At 36.5% G+C, this 12,519-nt stretch overlaps 1 protein-coding gene across 1 annotated transcript in view; it reads left to right on the forward strand.

The window, feature by feature from the left end:
* The first annotated feature begins 1,258 nt into the window (after positions 1-1,258).
* Positions 1,259-12,519, forward strand: part of Prr16 (proline rich 16) — a 160,197-nt gene continuing 148,936 nt past the window's right edge. The window contains exon 1 of the mRNA XM_027941170.2: positions 1,259-1,603. Coding sequence (XP_027796971.1) covers positions 1,445-1,603 — 159 coding nt within the window. The 5' untranslated portion in view covers positions 1,259-1,444. The remainder of the gene's footprint in view (positions 1,604-12,519) is intronic.

A 12,519-nucleotide genomic window follows, 5' to 3' on the forward strand; every position in this document is an offset into this window, starting at 1 on the left:
ATGAGTTCATATTGAATAGTGTGATTGATTATTAGGAGGCTCAGTAACTGAGAAGAAGAGAGCTGACAAGACTTTTTTTTTTTTCATAATCAGGAGCATGTTCAGGCTACTTGGCTTGTCAAAAGCAAGAGACAGAATCCTGCTTAAGACTGACCAAAATGAGAAGCCTGAAAGAATGATCTGGAGGAGTGTGCACTCAAGAAAATAAAGTAGAACCAGCCTGCCAGGTCAGTAGCTAATAGCCCATGAGTTTGCTACTAAGGAAATTAAAACTCTAGCTAATGAGAATGGTGGCCACCTACTGAGAATAAACTGAAAGCTTCCTATTAACTAGCCTCCCTGGGTCATTTTGACAGAACAAGTCAGAAAGCTATTTCCTATTTGTTTAGTACCACAAGATTTGAAATAGAGGTAAAAACATTGATAGAGGAGAAGTTGGAGGCAAATTCTTAAATTTAGCTCCCACAAGAAATCCAAATAGGACCCCACTCCCAAAGCATACATCACATAGGTAATAAAAAGAGACAGATCCCCCTTCCCTCCCCCACCCACAAAATGCTGGCACCTATAAGAAGTTAAGAAGTACAACCAAGATGACTCAGACAGTCTCAGGGGGATTTTATTTTGTGTATGGGACTTAAAATTCATAAATCCTCTATTAGTTCTGTGGAATCGGCCGCGTTTGGCTACCTCTTTGACGAATACTTGTTAAATATAATGTCATGATTCCAGGGAGTGAGGAGGGGTCGCTTTATGCCTCCCGCACTTCTCTCCTGCAGAAGTATGTTTTAACTTGCAGGTCACTCGGTAAATGATCGGAGTTCTCTGGGCATTATTTGGTTCTGAATAATTATTTAGGATCTCTTTACTGACCCGAACTCCAACTTCTAATCTTATTGTGGTTCTTTCTAAATTGATACAGGTCTGTCCTGGCGGGTGAAGCAGAAAGAATACTGCCTACATGTGAGAAGATTCATAGCAGGCTGCGATGATGGGGGCATTTCAGGATCCAGACGAGGGGGCAGGTAGAACGCGATATCTCCCGGCACCTTGATGCCAAGGGGGTCGAGGAGAGACCCCTGAAGGAAGTAGAAGTGCGGCGGGGACTGCCGCTGACAGACCTTGGCACAGCCTAGAGCCCCTCTCCACCCGTGGGAGTTAGCGCGTGTGTGCGCGAGAGCTGCGGGCGGCGGCTGGAGGAGGCGCAGGCGCGCTGCTCGCCCGTCTGCAGCCCCGCGCCGAGCGCCGCGTCTCGGGAGTTGATGGCAGCACCACAGTGCGGACGCCTGGCCGATCGCGGAGCGCAGCCATCCGCCGCTGCCCAGGGAGCGCCCAAGATGTGGGGGGACTGGGGTGGAAGCGGCTGTAGCAGCTCCAGAGACGGGGGCGCGCAGCAGCCTTTGCTCGCCCGCCTGTCCTGACCTGCGTCGCTTGCCCCCAAAGAATGTCAGCCAAGTCCAAGGGGAACCCCTCCTCGTCCTCTCCAGCAGAGGGACAGCCGGCAGCCTCCAAAACCAAGGTGAAGGAACAAATCAAGATCATCGTGGAGGATCTGGAATTAGTCCTGGGCGACCTGAAGGACGTGGCCAAAGAACTTAAGGAGGTGAGAGGATCGGGGTGGGGAGCGAGTTCGCCGCCTAGATCCCCTCGGGGTTCTGGGTCCCATTTTTGCTTGGGACCTCCAGATTTCCAAACTCCTAGGTAACTACAGAAATCTGCCTGCAGACGGACTTTCTTTGCTTCGGCGACTCTCAAGAAGAGTTGTTGTTGCACTTTTTTTTTTTTTTTTTTATCAGGAAGAAAATCAACTAGTGTTTTATTCGATGGACCTGGAATGGTGGGAGGATAAACGCAAGCGCGTATCTCTGTATGTGAATGTGTGTAGAGTCGGAGGAAAGGGTTAACTGGGGGTGTGTCAGCAGAGGAAGGCATGAGCAACCCGGCCAGAGCGTGCAAGATGCCCCCTCTTCTGCTGTCGTGCTCTTCCAGAGTCCCTTGGCAAGTCTGTTCCCCGCCTGGCAGCCTCCCTAGCCGGGGCTGAAGGGGGGCCGGGCTCTGGGCCCTGGGCCAAGCCCGGGAGGGCAGTGTGGGGAAAACTTGGCTTTGGCTCTCCTCCTCGCCTTCCAGAGCCCCTCTAAAAAGAAAGCGACCGGGGCCACTATCAGGAGAATCCAGCTTTGGGGATATGAAGGGATCTGGGACGTTCTCACTTTCATAATTCCTTAAGAATGGCTTGCTGTCTGCAAATGTCACTCACACAGTAACTGCGGGCCTTCTCGCCATCCCATCTGTCCTTCCTTACCTCCTTTCTTTCATCCTGTCGCCACTAGGCATTGAACCTGGGGAATGGGGCGCGCGAGCAAGTAAGTGAGTGAGTGTGTGTGTGTGTGTGTGTGTGTGTGTATGCGCGCGCGCGTGTCGCGCGCGTGCTGGGGTCTTGCCACTTGCGTCCTGACTACCAGGAACTGGGACTGTTTTGATTTTTCCCCTCCCCCACCCCACTTCTGCCCCCTTCTAACACCCCCACCTCCTGGCTAGTGATCTGGATTGAAAGGAGTGGGGACGTTGGGGTTGAGATTAACTCTGGTGCTGGCTCCGGGCGGGGCCGAGGGCGGGGCTGGGAGGGGTGAGGTCTCCTAAGAGATGGCCTGGCTGCTGGTGGCGTCGCAGAGCTGGTGGCAGAATCCCAGAGCGCTGTTCCCCCACTGAATGGGCTCCTGGTGGAATTCTTGGTGAGGGAGTCCGCAGCCCCAGTTGAGCGAGCGCTGACTTTAACTTTGAAGGTGGTGGTGGCAGCGGGCGGAAAGAGAAGGGGTGGGGCGTTCATAGTCTATACCCCAAATTGTAATTCTGTTTTTGAAGCTAAGGGGAAGGAAATTGAGGGTTGTTTTGTATAGTTGGCCTCTAGAGATCATTCTCCCTTAATTTCCAATCCAAATTTGAGAAAAGAGTCACTCCTTCCTTCTCCTATTACCTCCGTGAACTGAGCCCCACGTTAAGATTTAGGTCTGTTGAAATGGCCCATCCGTTGCCAGGGTCTGTTTTGCAAATGGCGAATTCATTCCTATAGGCTCTTCAAACAGAACAATTACTACTAAGGTCCTGAGAGCGGTTGACAAAGATGCGGGCATAAAACTTGCTCCCGGTTGCAGTGCTTCTCCAGGGTGATTGCTTCACAACTGCTTGACAGATGGAGGGGTTATGCATTCAAATGCAAGTCGAAAGATGTCGTTCATTTCTTTTGTTATCCTTTTACTTGACATGTTAGGCAGTTGTACTTTAATTCACAACATTATACCATTTTTTAAAAATGAACAAATTGGGCACTTTTCTTTTTATCACAAATATATATATATATATATATATATATATATATATATATATATATATATATATATATAAAATTGTTGAGTTTTAAAAGTGGGGCATATATGGGAAACTTACAGTACCGTAGTAACTTGTCTTCTCCAAGCTGAAATTGAGAGAAAGAGGGTCAAAATTCTGCATCTGCATCTTTTGTTATGATTTGCCAGTCCACTCACTATTTTGGACATGATAAATGACAAGCAACTACATGTGGCCATGGTTCTGCTTGGCATCACTATTCTATGGACATTTGGAGACCAAGTAGATACAGAGAAACTTTTAAGGTCCCTCTGGTTCTTGGATAGAATCACAAAGATGTAACCAAATAAATGAGTCTTCATTTAATTGAGGCTCTTTTAAGGGAAACAAATAGGTAGTTCATAAAGGAATATAAACTCATAGGTAATGCACAGCAAAGTAGATGAAGTAATCTGAGAGTTCTGAAGATAAAATTTTCATTTGATATTTTGGAAGTTTTTATTGGCTCTCAGGGTCTATTCCGCTAAAAATCTCAGCATGAAACGGCAATTTATGCATGATAAATGATGCATTGTGCTTGTCAACCACTTTTGTGTGGACATCATCATCTTAGGTTCAAACAAGGAAGTGTATATACTATAACAGACTCAAATCATTGACCATTTATGTAATATGAATAAGAGTTATTTTGAGAGAAAATATTTATAGAGCATGTTGAACCTATGACACCCTGCAGTTGTCCTGCATTTATCTTTTTTTTTTTTTTGGAGAGTACTGCATATGTGACTGAATATGTCTTTTATTTAATTTGAAGAAAGGAAACACTGAAAAATTTAAATTACAAAGCTTGTTGGTTTCTATACTCATGACTTGTAAATTTGTTACTTTTAATTGATCACTTTTCACATTGAATCTGAAATTCCATATATATATATATATATATATATATATATATATATATATATATACACATACATATACATACACTCTGGAAGTTATTTTATATATATATATATATATATATATATATATATATATATATATTAGAGAGAAATGCTCTAAACTATTATATTTAGAATTTTAAATTACTTGGGGCTGGGGTTGTGGTTCAGTGGTAGAGTACTTGCTTAGCATGTGTGAGGCACTAGGTTTGATCCCTGGCACCACATAAAAATAAACAAATAAAAGTATGTGTCCATCTACCACTAAAAAAAAATTAAAAGAAAATTTAATTACTTTACAGTCAATGCTATGCTTCTAGACCATTATATATTTTGACAGGAATCTATGCTAACTTTTTATTAACTTGGAATGGAAATTAAAAGTTACAAAGTGACTATGACTGGATTACTATGTCAGTCATCATATGATATTTGTTTCTTTTTTTGTTGTTTTTCATTGCAGTGAAAATGCAATTTGAAAATATTCTGTCCTTTATCTTTGCATAAACTGTCAATAATATGGGATATTTGTTTGAAGTTATTTCAAAGTTGCATTTCTTTATATATTTCTGGACTTCAGTCATTTGAATTCAGATAACAAAGTAGATTTGAATTTAGTAGAAGCTGCTTGAAACACCAATAATTAGTAACAAAATCAAGTCGATCTGGTAAGAAAAGTTGTTATTATAAGTGTCTTTTGTGATTAGGGTTTTAGTTATATTTATTTAATCATTTATAATTGGATGTATCTTGGAAGAAGACAGAATTCTGCCCTTGTAATTAAACAAAACTTGAAATAACTTGAGTTTTCAGAATCATCTGAGTTATTTCATCTTCTATGCAATAATGAAAAAGCTTCAATGTAATTCAGTATATTTATTCAGCACTTACCATGTTTCAAGTACTATGCCATCTTTTACTGTTACTAAGATGAATTGCTGTAGTGTATGGCCTCAGTGAGCTCAAAAGTTTATTTGGAGTGTTTATTCTGTTTTTCAACATGAGCAATATAAAAAGGGATCACTGCCTTTAGTAGCCACTCTGCCTGTGGGTATAGGGAAAGAAAGCAGACCCCAGAGTAAGATGAGTACATGTTCATTTATAAACCAGTATTTGTAGTATGGTACTCCTTGGTGAAGAAAGTAGAAGCTTAAAAGGACAATAAGATATGAATTTAAGAAACTTACAATGAGTCCAGGTCATCATGATTAGCATAAATGTAACAATGCCATATATGGAAGTTCTCATATCCAAATGTTATATTGAAATACTAGAGATTTCTGTGAAGGGTAGGACCTTTACAGAAATGAAATGTCAAACAAGGAAGATTTTGAATCTGTCTTTGTAGAGTGGATAGGTTTTCAAGAGGTAGAAGAAAAGGAATTAATAGATAACAACTCTGGATAGGAGATTAATCCATGTTGCTTTTCTTTTACATTGAAAAAAGAAAGAAAGAAAGAAAAAAGAGTGGAGAAACTCTAGAGTTTTAGGGATAAAATTAACCTTAACTAGTGTAGCAGATGTTGATGATTCTTTTTCACTAAAAAAATGTAGAAACAAAGCTATTGCTTTTTAAAAATATTTCCCAAATAATCCAGCATCTTTAGTAGTAATTTGCCTGTTCTTTGTTGAAGAACTCACTAATAAGTTGTTTTGCATCAATGTAGGTGTTAATATGGAATCACAGATCTCATTGGTTGGAGAGAGATTAGTATCTCTAAATAATAGCCTTTATCTGAAAACAAAATTCACTGCTATTTTAGCTCAATTCTTTTTTAAGTTAGACTGTTTATAACCTTGAACTTTTCTTGTAGCATTTCATTGTACAATTTTAAGTCATAGAAATTGAATAAACAAGAAATATATATACCATATATATTATATACATATGTGTGCATATATATGTGTGTATGTGTGTGTGTGTATATATATCTTTGAAAGCACTTGAATAGACCTGTAAAAATGAATCATTGTGTCAGTAACATGGAAGAGTCACTCAAAGACTGGCCCGCATGAGTGGGCAGGTTTGTTAGCGTTGTGGCTGTGAACTGGAAAACACCCATTATTTTTCTTATACTGTCATAAAACAAAATAAGTTCCATTTATTAGACTAAAGTTTAATTTTGAAAACTGAAAATCTATATTAAATGGTTTGATTTATGATTGATGAAAACAGAATTAACAATTATCTACAAAATATTTTTACTTTTAAATGTTTCTCCTTTTTTAATAGCTTATCTGAGTTCTATATTTATTGCCCTGGGAAAGTCTACAGTGTTTTTGGTTAATGAATCCAGGCATATAAACTCATTACTAAAACAAATTACAGAGAATAATCTCTGGAGTATTTTCCAAGTTCTGAAATTGTGAATGAATGGAATTTAATGGTTCATTTAATAGTAGGAATAGCTGTTCTTTTACTACTTTATACAACAGCCTACCTTCCCAAACTGTGTTATATTTAACAAATAATATATATATATATATATATATATATATATATATGTATATATGTATATATATATATATATATTTGCTTTTCTTAAGCATGATTGCTAAGCATATTACCAAGAGAAAGAAATGATTCTAAGAAAATAGAGATAACCAATAACCATCCCTCATTGTCTCTTTTCAATGAATTAAACCATTCAGCACTCTGAGAATTAACTGATAAGAAATTCAAGCCACCTTAAAGTAATAGACAGTGTGCTTCAGGCAACAGTGAAGTAATAGATAATAAAATCAATGTAAGAGGTTTCATTGTTACCTGGATTAGGTTTTTTTTTACCCTTGCTGCTGTAAGGATCTCAGGTATTTAAATCTAAATGTAGGAAAAGAGATAGAAATACAAGTTTGAGCTAAGCATATTTTCCCAAACAAAATAAACTACAGAACCTTCTACAGAGGAAGTTCGCGAAAAATTTCATGGGCAATTTTTGAGACTTGCATGATAAAATTCCAATAGTGTGCTGATTTGGTTTGATTGAAACGTGCAAAACTGACATCAAGCTGCAACTGCAAGATTAATACACAACAAAGGGCACTGCATTTTCAGTGGACCAATTTCTTCTTTTTTTAATTTTAGAAGTAACATAGTGTGTGTATGTATATATATATATATATATATATATATATATACATATACATATGTGCATTATATATATTATATATAGTTATATTATGTATACATATACATAATATATGTATTATGTGTGTGTATATATATATATATATATATATATATATACATAATATATATTATATAAGGTCTAGAAAAATTTAGAAGGAACAAATAAAAACTATTCTTAATACTATACAGAAATAAGTATGCTAAACATTTTACTACATTTCCTTCAAGTTTATTTATTTATTTGGTGCTGGAAATGGAAGCCAGGGCCTTGTACATGCTAGGCAAGCCACTAAGCTACATCCCAATCCCTCCTTCTGTCCTTTTGTATTCATATTTTAACGTAGATAAAGTTGTAAAAATCATGAATTATGTATTGTGGTATTTTTTATTTTCCTGAATAATATTAGATCTTAACCATTATAGATTAGCCATTAGTTACTTCATACTTCCCTTAATGTGGGTATTCTAATTATTACGATTTTTGTGGTTATTGAATGTCATTAGAAAAAAAATAGCATTGGCAATAAACATAGATATAAAGATAAGTTGCACTTTTTTATGTTTACTCTTTTAAGTGAGTTTATTCATATTAGGTCATTTAATCAAAGTATATGAAAAAGTTACTGTTTTCTCCCATTTTACAGATAAGCAAAATAAGGCCTGGAAGGTTAAGACACTAGCTCAAGGTCATTTACTTTTAAGTGAAAAAAATGAGGCTTCAATATCAGATATTTTATTGTTGGAGCCTGGGCATTTCACTGTAAGATCTATTGTTTTTTTTTGTATATTGTTGTTGTTTTTACGTTTTCTTAGAAGCCAAGGATATAAAGCTTAGCAGTTTTCGATCCATATTGCCAAAATCTCTTCTAGACCGTGTTTACCATATTTATTCCCAACAGCAGTATATGTGTGGACAATGTTTCCTAAATTCAGAGTGAAGCTAATAATCCATTTACTTTAAGGCTTGCTGTATAATTTATTGTCTTCATTATAACTATCATTTTTGGGGATGCACTTAAATTTCAGCACCAGCATTGAGGTAAAATTAGTAGTGAATAAATAAGAATTTCCAGTTTGCATTTTTCAAATAATTAAATGGGGCAGTGAATTGCCTTTAACCTGTTTTGTCTTCAACAAAAATGTTGATGAGAATATTGCATAGCTTTTGAATAGTATGGCTGAGAACATAAAGGAACAACATGAGTATTTGTTGATACCTAGCATTGTACATAGGTGTTTTCAATGAATAAAAATAATTTTGGGACTGGGGTTGTGGCTCAGCAATAGAGTGTTTGCCTAGCACATGTCCTGGGTTTGATCCTCAGCACCACATAAAAATCAATAAATAAAATAAAGGTATAACAAATAATTTGAGATTTATTATCTTTTGTTGTTATCAAATTGCCCTTGAAAGCAGGAGCTGTCAGGATGGTTGGGATTTGATGGTGGTTTTTCTTTTTAATATGATTGATGAATTAGAGAAACTTTTGAATTCTTAACCACATGCAACATTATTAAATAGGCTAATGATATTATGTATATTTTATAAATAATTTTGTATTGTGCTATCAATTGTAAGCCACATTTAAATATCCCTCCACATATAAGTGGTGCATGAAATATCTTATTCTACAATCCTGTTTGTTTCTGTTCTAGTGTAAAATTAACAGAAATGATTTCATTACATTGAAAGTCAGGTCATTAGGAAGAACTGCTCTAAATTGAGGTTTCCCGTAGGATCTGGAAATCCAAAGTCAGCAGTACTTCAGCTCTAAACAAGAGCCAGAAAGTAACATTAACTGAAATGAAAAAAATAATAGCTAACTAATGCTCAATTCAAAGTACCCTCACTTGGTGGCCTATCTACTCAGGACAAATATTGCCTTATTTGGCAGAAGCTATTTTTCTTTCTGAGAATGGAATGACATGAAGATTCCAAAGGAATTAAATTTCCAGTCCCAACTTTCAGGCAATTAGGACATAACTTGTACTGATGATCTTTGTTACTCTTTCTTAAACTTTGCAAGTGTTATTTCAGTTCATGTTTGAGGTAAATGGTTACTTCCAGAATGTTTGAAGTAAATTAATTGGACACCTGTGTCCAGTGACTCAGTTACAATGCAGGTAACATATGCCAGACTTATCTGGAAAAAGCAAACCAAACTTGATGGTTTCTAACAGGGTCTCTTCCATAGTACCACAATGAAAGGTAACATATGGGTATATATTTGCTCTTTCATAATACCAAACCTTAGTTTAAGATTTCAAACTACATGGCGATTTGTTGGAAAATTTTTAGTTTAAAAATATTGTTCAAATTAATTGCCTTCTAACTTCAGTGGTTTTTAATTTTTCCCCTGTATCTAATGGCTGTAAAAAAAATTGAGAGAATCAGGGAATGTTTCTTTTGGAACAAAAGCTCATACAAACATCAGTTTTGCCACATGTCCAGAGAATACTGGGTAGGAAGATATGACTCTAAGTGAAGGGAAAAAACAAGTGATTGCTTGCCATAACCACCCCCACCTTTTAAAAAATTAGAGATTGCTTGAGGTTTAGCTTCATAATTTTCAGGATTACAAATCCTGGATATATGAAAATGAAATAAAGAAATGCAGATGGCTATAATCTGATGGTTTTATTCTAAGGAGCAACCGAGTGGCATATCAGTGATTTCTTCTTTAAAAACCCTGATGGATGTATCTCTAAGGTGGACAAAAATGTATTTGAATAAATGCATATTATAATTACACACACTTACAAGCACACACAATTTAGTACTTTCCAAAAACTGCAGAATGTGCATGTGGCTACAAAAAAGGACAAAATGTTTCCAGAGTTCATTGTAAATAAAGTTTATTTTTCTCTTAAAACTTATGCCAGAGGTCATCCCATTTTTTGTTTTTCCATGTGACATTAATTTATGAATAACGAGCTATATTTTGAATTCCTAATATGTGTAAGTATTATATTGAATACCCTAAAAGATGCAAACATGAAGAAGCTAAAGAACCTGCTCTTGAAGAACATCACCTTTCCTAGGGTGAACTTCACCTCTGGTAGGGTGCTTTAGACTTAAAAAATGTGTAAAGGCCTTATAAATAGATTGCAAAGATAGGAGCATTTATTTTATCTTCCATTTAAATTGATTTCTGAGTTAATGAATTGAAACTTTGCTTAATAAGATATGTAATAACTCCTGTAAATGCATCATCATTAGAAATGTAAAGACAAGCCCTGCAAGTTTGTGTATATGTTGCTTTGTTATTTGACATTAGAAAATCCTGTTATTATATCATGTGGTTTTCATACATGCTACTAACACCACAACTTACATTTATGAAGCAAATCTTTCTCAATGAGAATTGCCAAAGAATAAAAATGCATTAGAAAACAATTAACAGTTATTGTTCCTTTAAAAAATTTATTAAACCCTTACTGTTTTATATTCCTTGCAACAACAGATCTTATACAGGTATGACATGTCTATACTTACGTTAATTTTAATGTGATATCTGAAAAATTATGACAGAATGATTAAAAAAGTATCAAGTCCCTTTAATTTGTGTGATAATGTGACTCTAGAGCTTAACTGTAACTAACTGAAGACAACTTTATAATTTTAAAACCCAAATATCAGAGATATTTTATTTCTATTTAATTACATATAGAATAATGTGTGATTATCTCTTTGTTGAATAGATGATGTTTTTTGTTTTGTTTTGTTTTATTTCGGTACTGGAAATTGAACTCAGGAACACTCAATCACTGAGCCACATCCCCAGTCACATTTTGTATTTGATTTAGAGACAGGGTCTCACTGAGTTGCTTAGTGCCTCAATGTTGCTGAGGTTGGCTTTGAACTTGTGATCCTCCTGCTTCAGCCTCCTGAGCTGCTGGGATTACAAGTGTGTGCCACTGGCCCCATCAGATGATGTTTTTGATACATGTTTAGAATTCTATTTTTTCTTTTTTCTTTTTCTTCTTCTTTTTTTTACAATAGGAGAATTTTGAGCACAATAGGTGCTCATTAACATAGAATTAGATAGAAGGGTAAGATCTCAAAATCTGAAGCCAGATTGCTTCATTGAACATTGCTGCTGTGCAATATTTAGCACATTAAATGTTCTTCACCTTCATTTCCTTTTTAAAATGCCAATAATGATAAGGTTTTCTATAGAATAGGCTAATTATTGGGGATTAAATGATTATATATAAATCAGTTAGTATAGTTCTTATGCACAAGTAAGCCCTACATAGGTAATTGTCATTATTCTTATTTTAATTTGTCTTGAGCTCCTTTATTCAATTTTTCAACATATAGTTCTTTAGGACCTACTCTATGTTAGGCACTATTCTAGTTGCTGGGGATTTAGTGGTGAACAAAACAAACAAAATTCATGAGAATTACACAGTCAGTGGGGAGGGCATGAAGATAGGTCAGTGTAATAAATGCCAAATCATATCCATATATTAGAAGATGACAAGACCTCTGAAATAATAGAAGATGATAATGGAATAAACAGAGTTGGGGAGGAAGAGCAATTTTAAATAGGGTGGTCTAGAATAATCCTTGTTGAGAGAGTAACATGACAGCACTGGAGGAAAAACTTGGTGGTGAAGAAGTGTGCCATTTGGAACTATAGCAGCACTTAAAGTCCAAGGAGAGGGAACAGTAGTGTGAGGACCCATAGTAGTCAAGTGTCCCATGCGTCTGCAGAAAAGAAGGAGGCCAACATACATGAATCAGATGGGCATGGGGGACACTTCTCAGGATATTGACTCAAAGTAGAGACTTTGTGGGGTCTTGAGCATAGGAGTGACTGGATCTGGTCTATGATCTAATCTATTCCATTCTTTATTTTTCAATCTTTAATCTCTAGGTCAATGTTTCGTAAACTCATCAATGCTGACTTTTTGCATAAGTTGAATCTTTGTTGTGGAATGCTTTCCTGTAGGTTGTTAGGGTGGTTAGCACCTCAGTGGTCTCTACCAACTAGATGGCAGTGTAAGAACTCAAAATATCACTAGACACTAACACAGACCCCTGGAGTCAGGGAAGTCACTTGTTGAGAACTACTCTCAGCTCTTCTTAAATATTCT

Source organism: Marmota flaviventris, chromosome 5 (assembly GCF_047511675.1).
Source record: "Marmota flaviventris isolate mMarFla1 chromosome 5, mMarFla1.hap1, whole genome shotgun sequence".
NCBI lineage: Eukaryota > Metazoa > Chordata > Mammalia > Rodentia > Sciuridae > Marmota > Marmota flaviventris.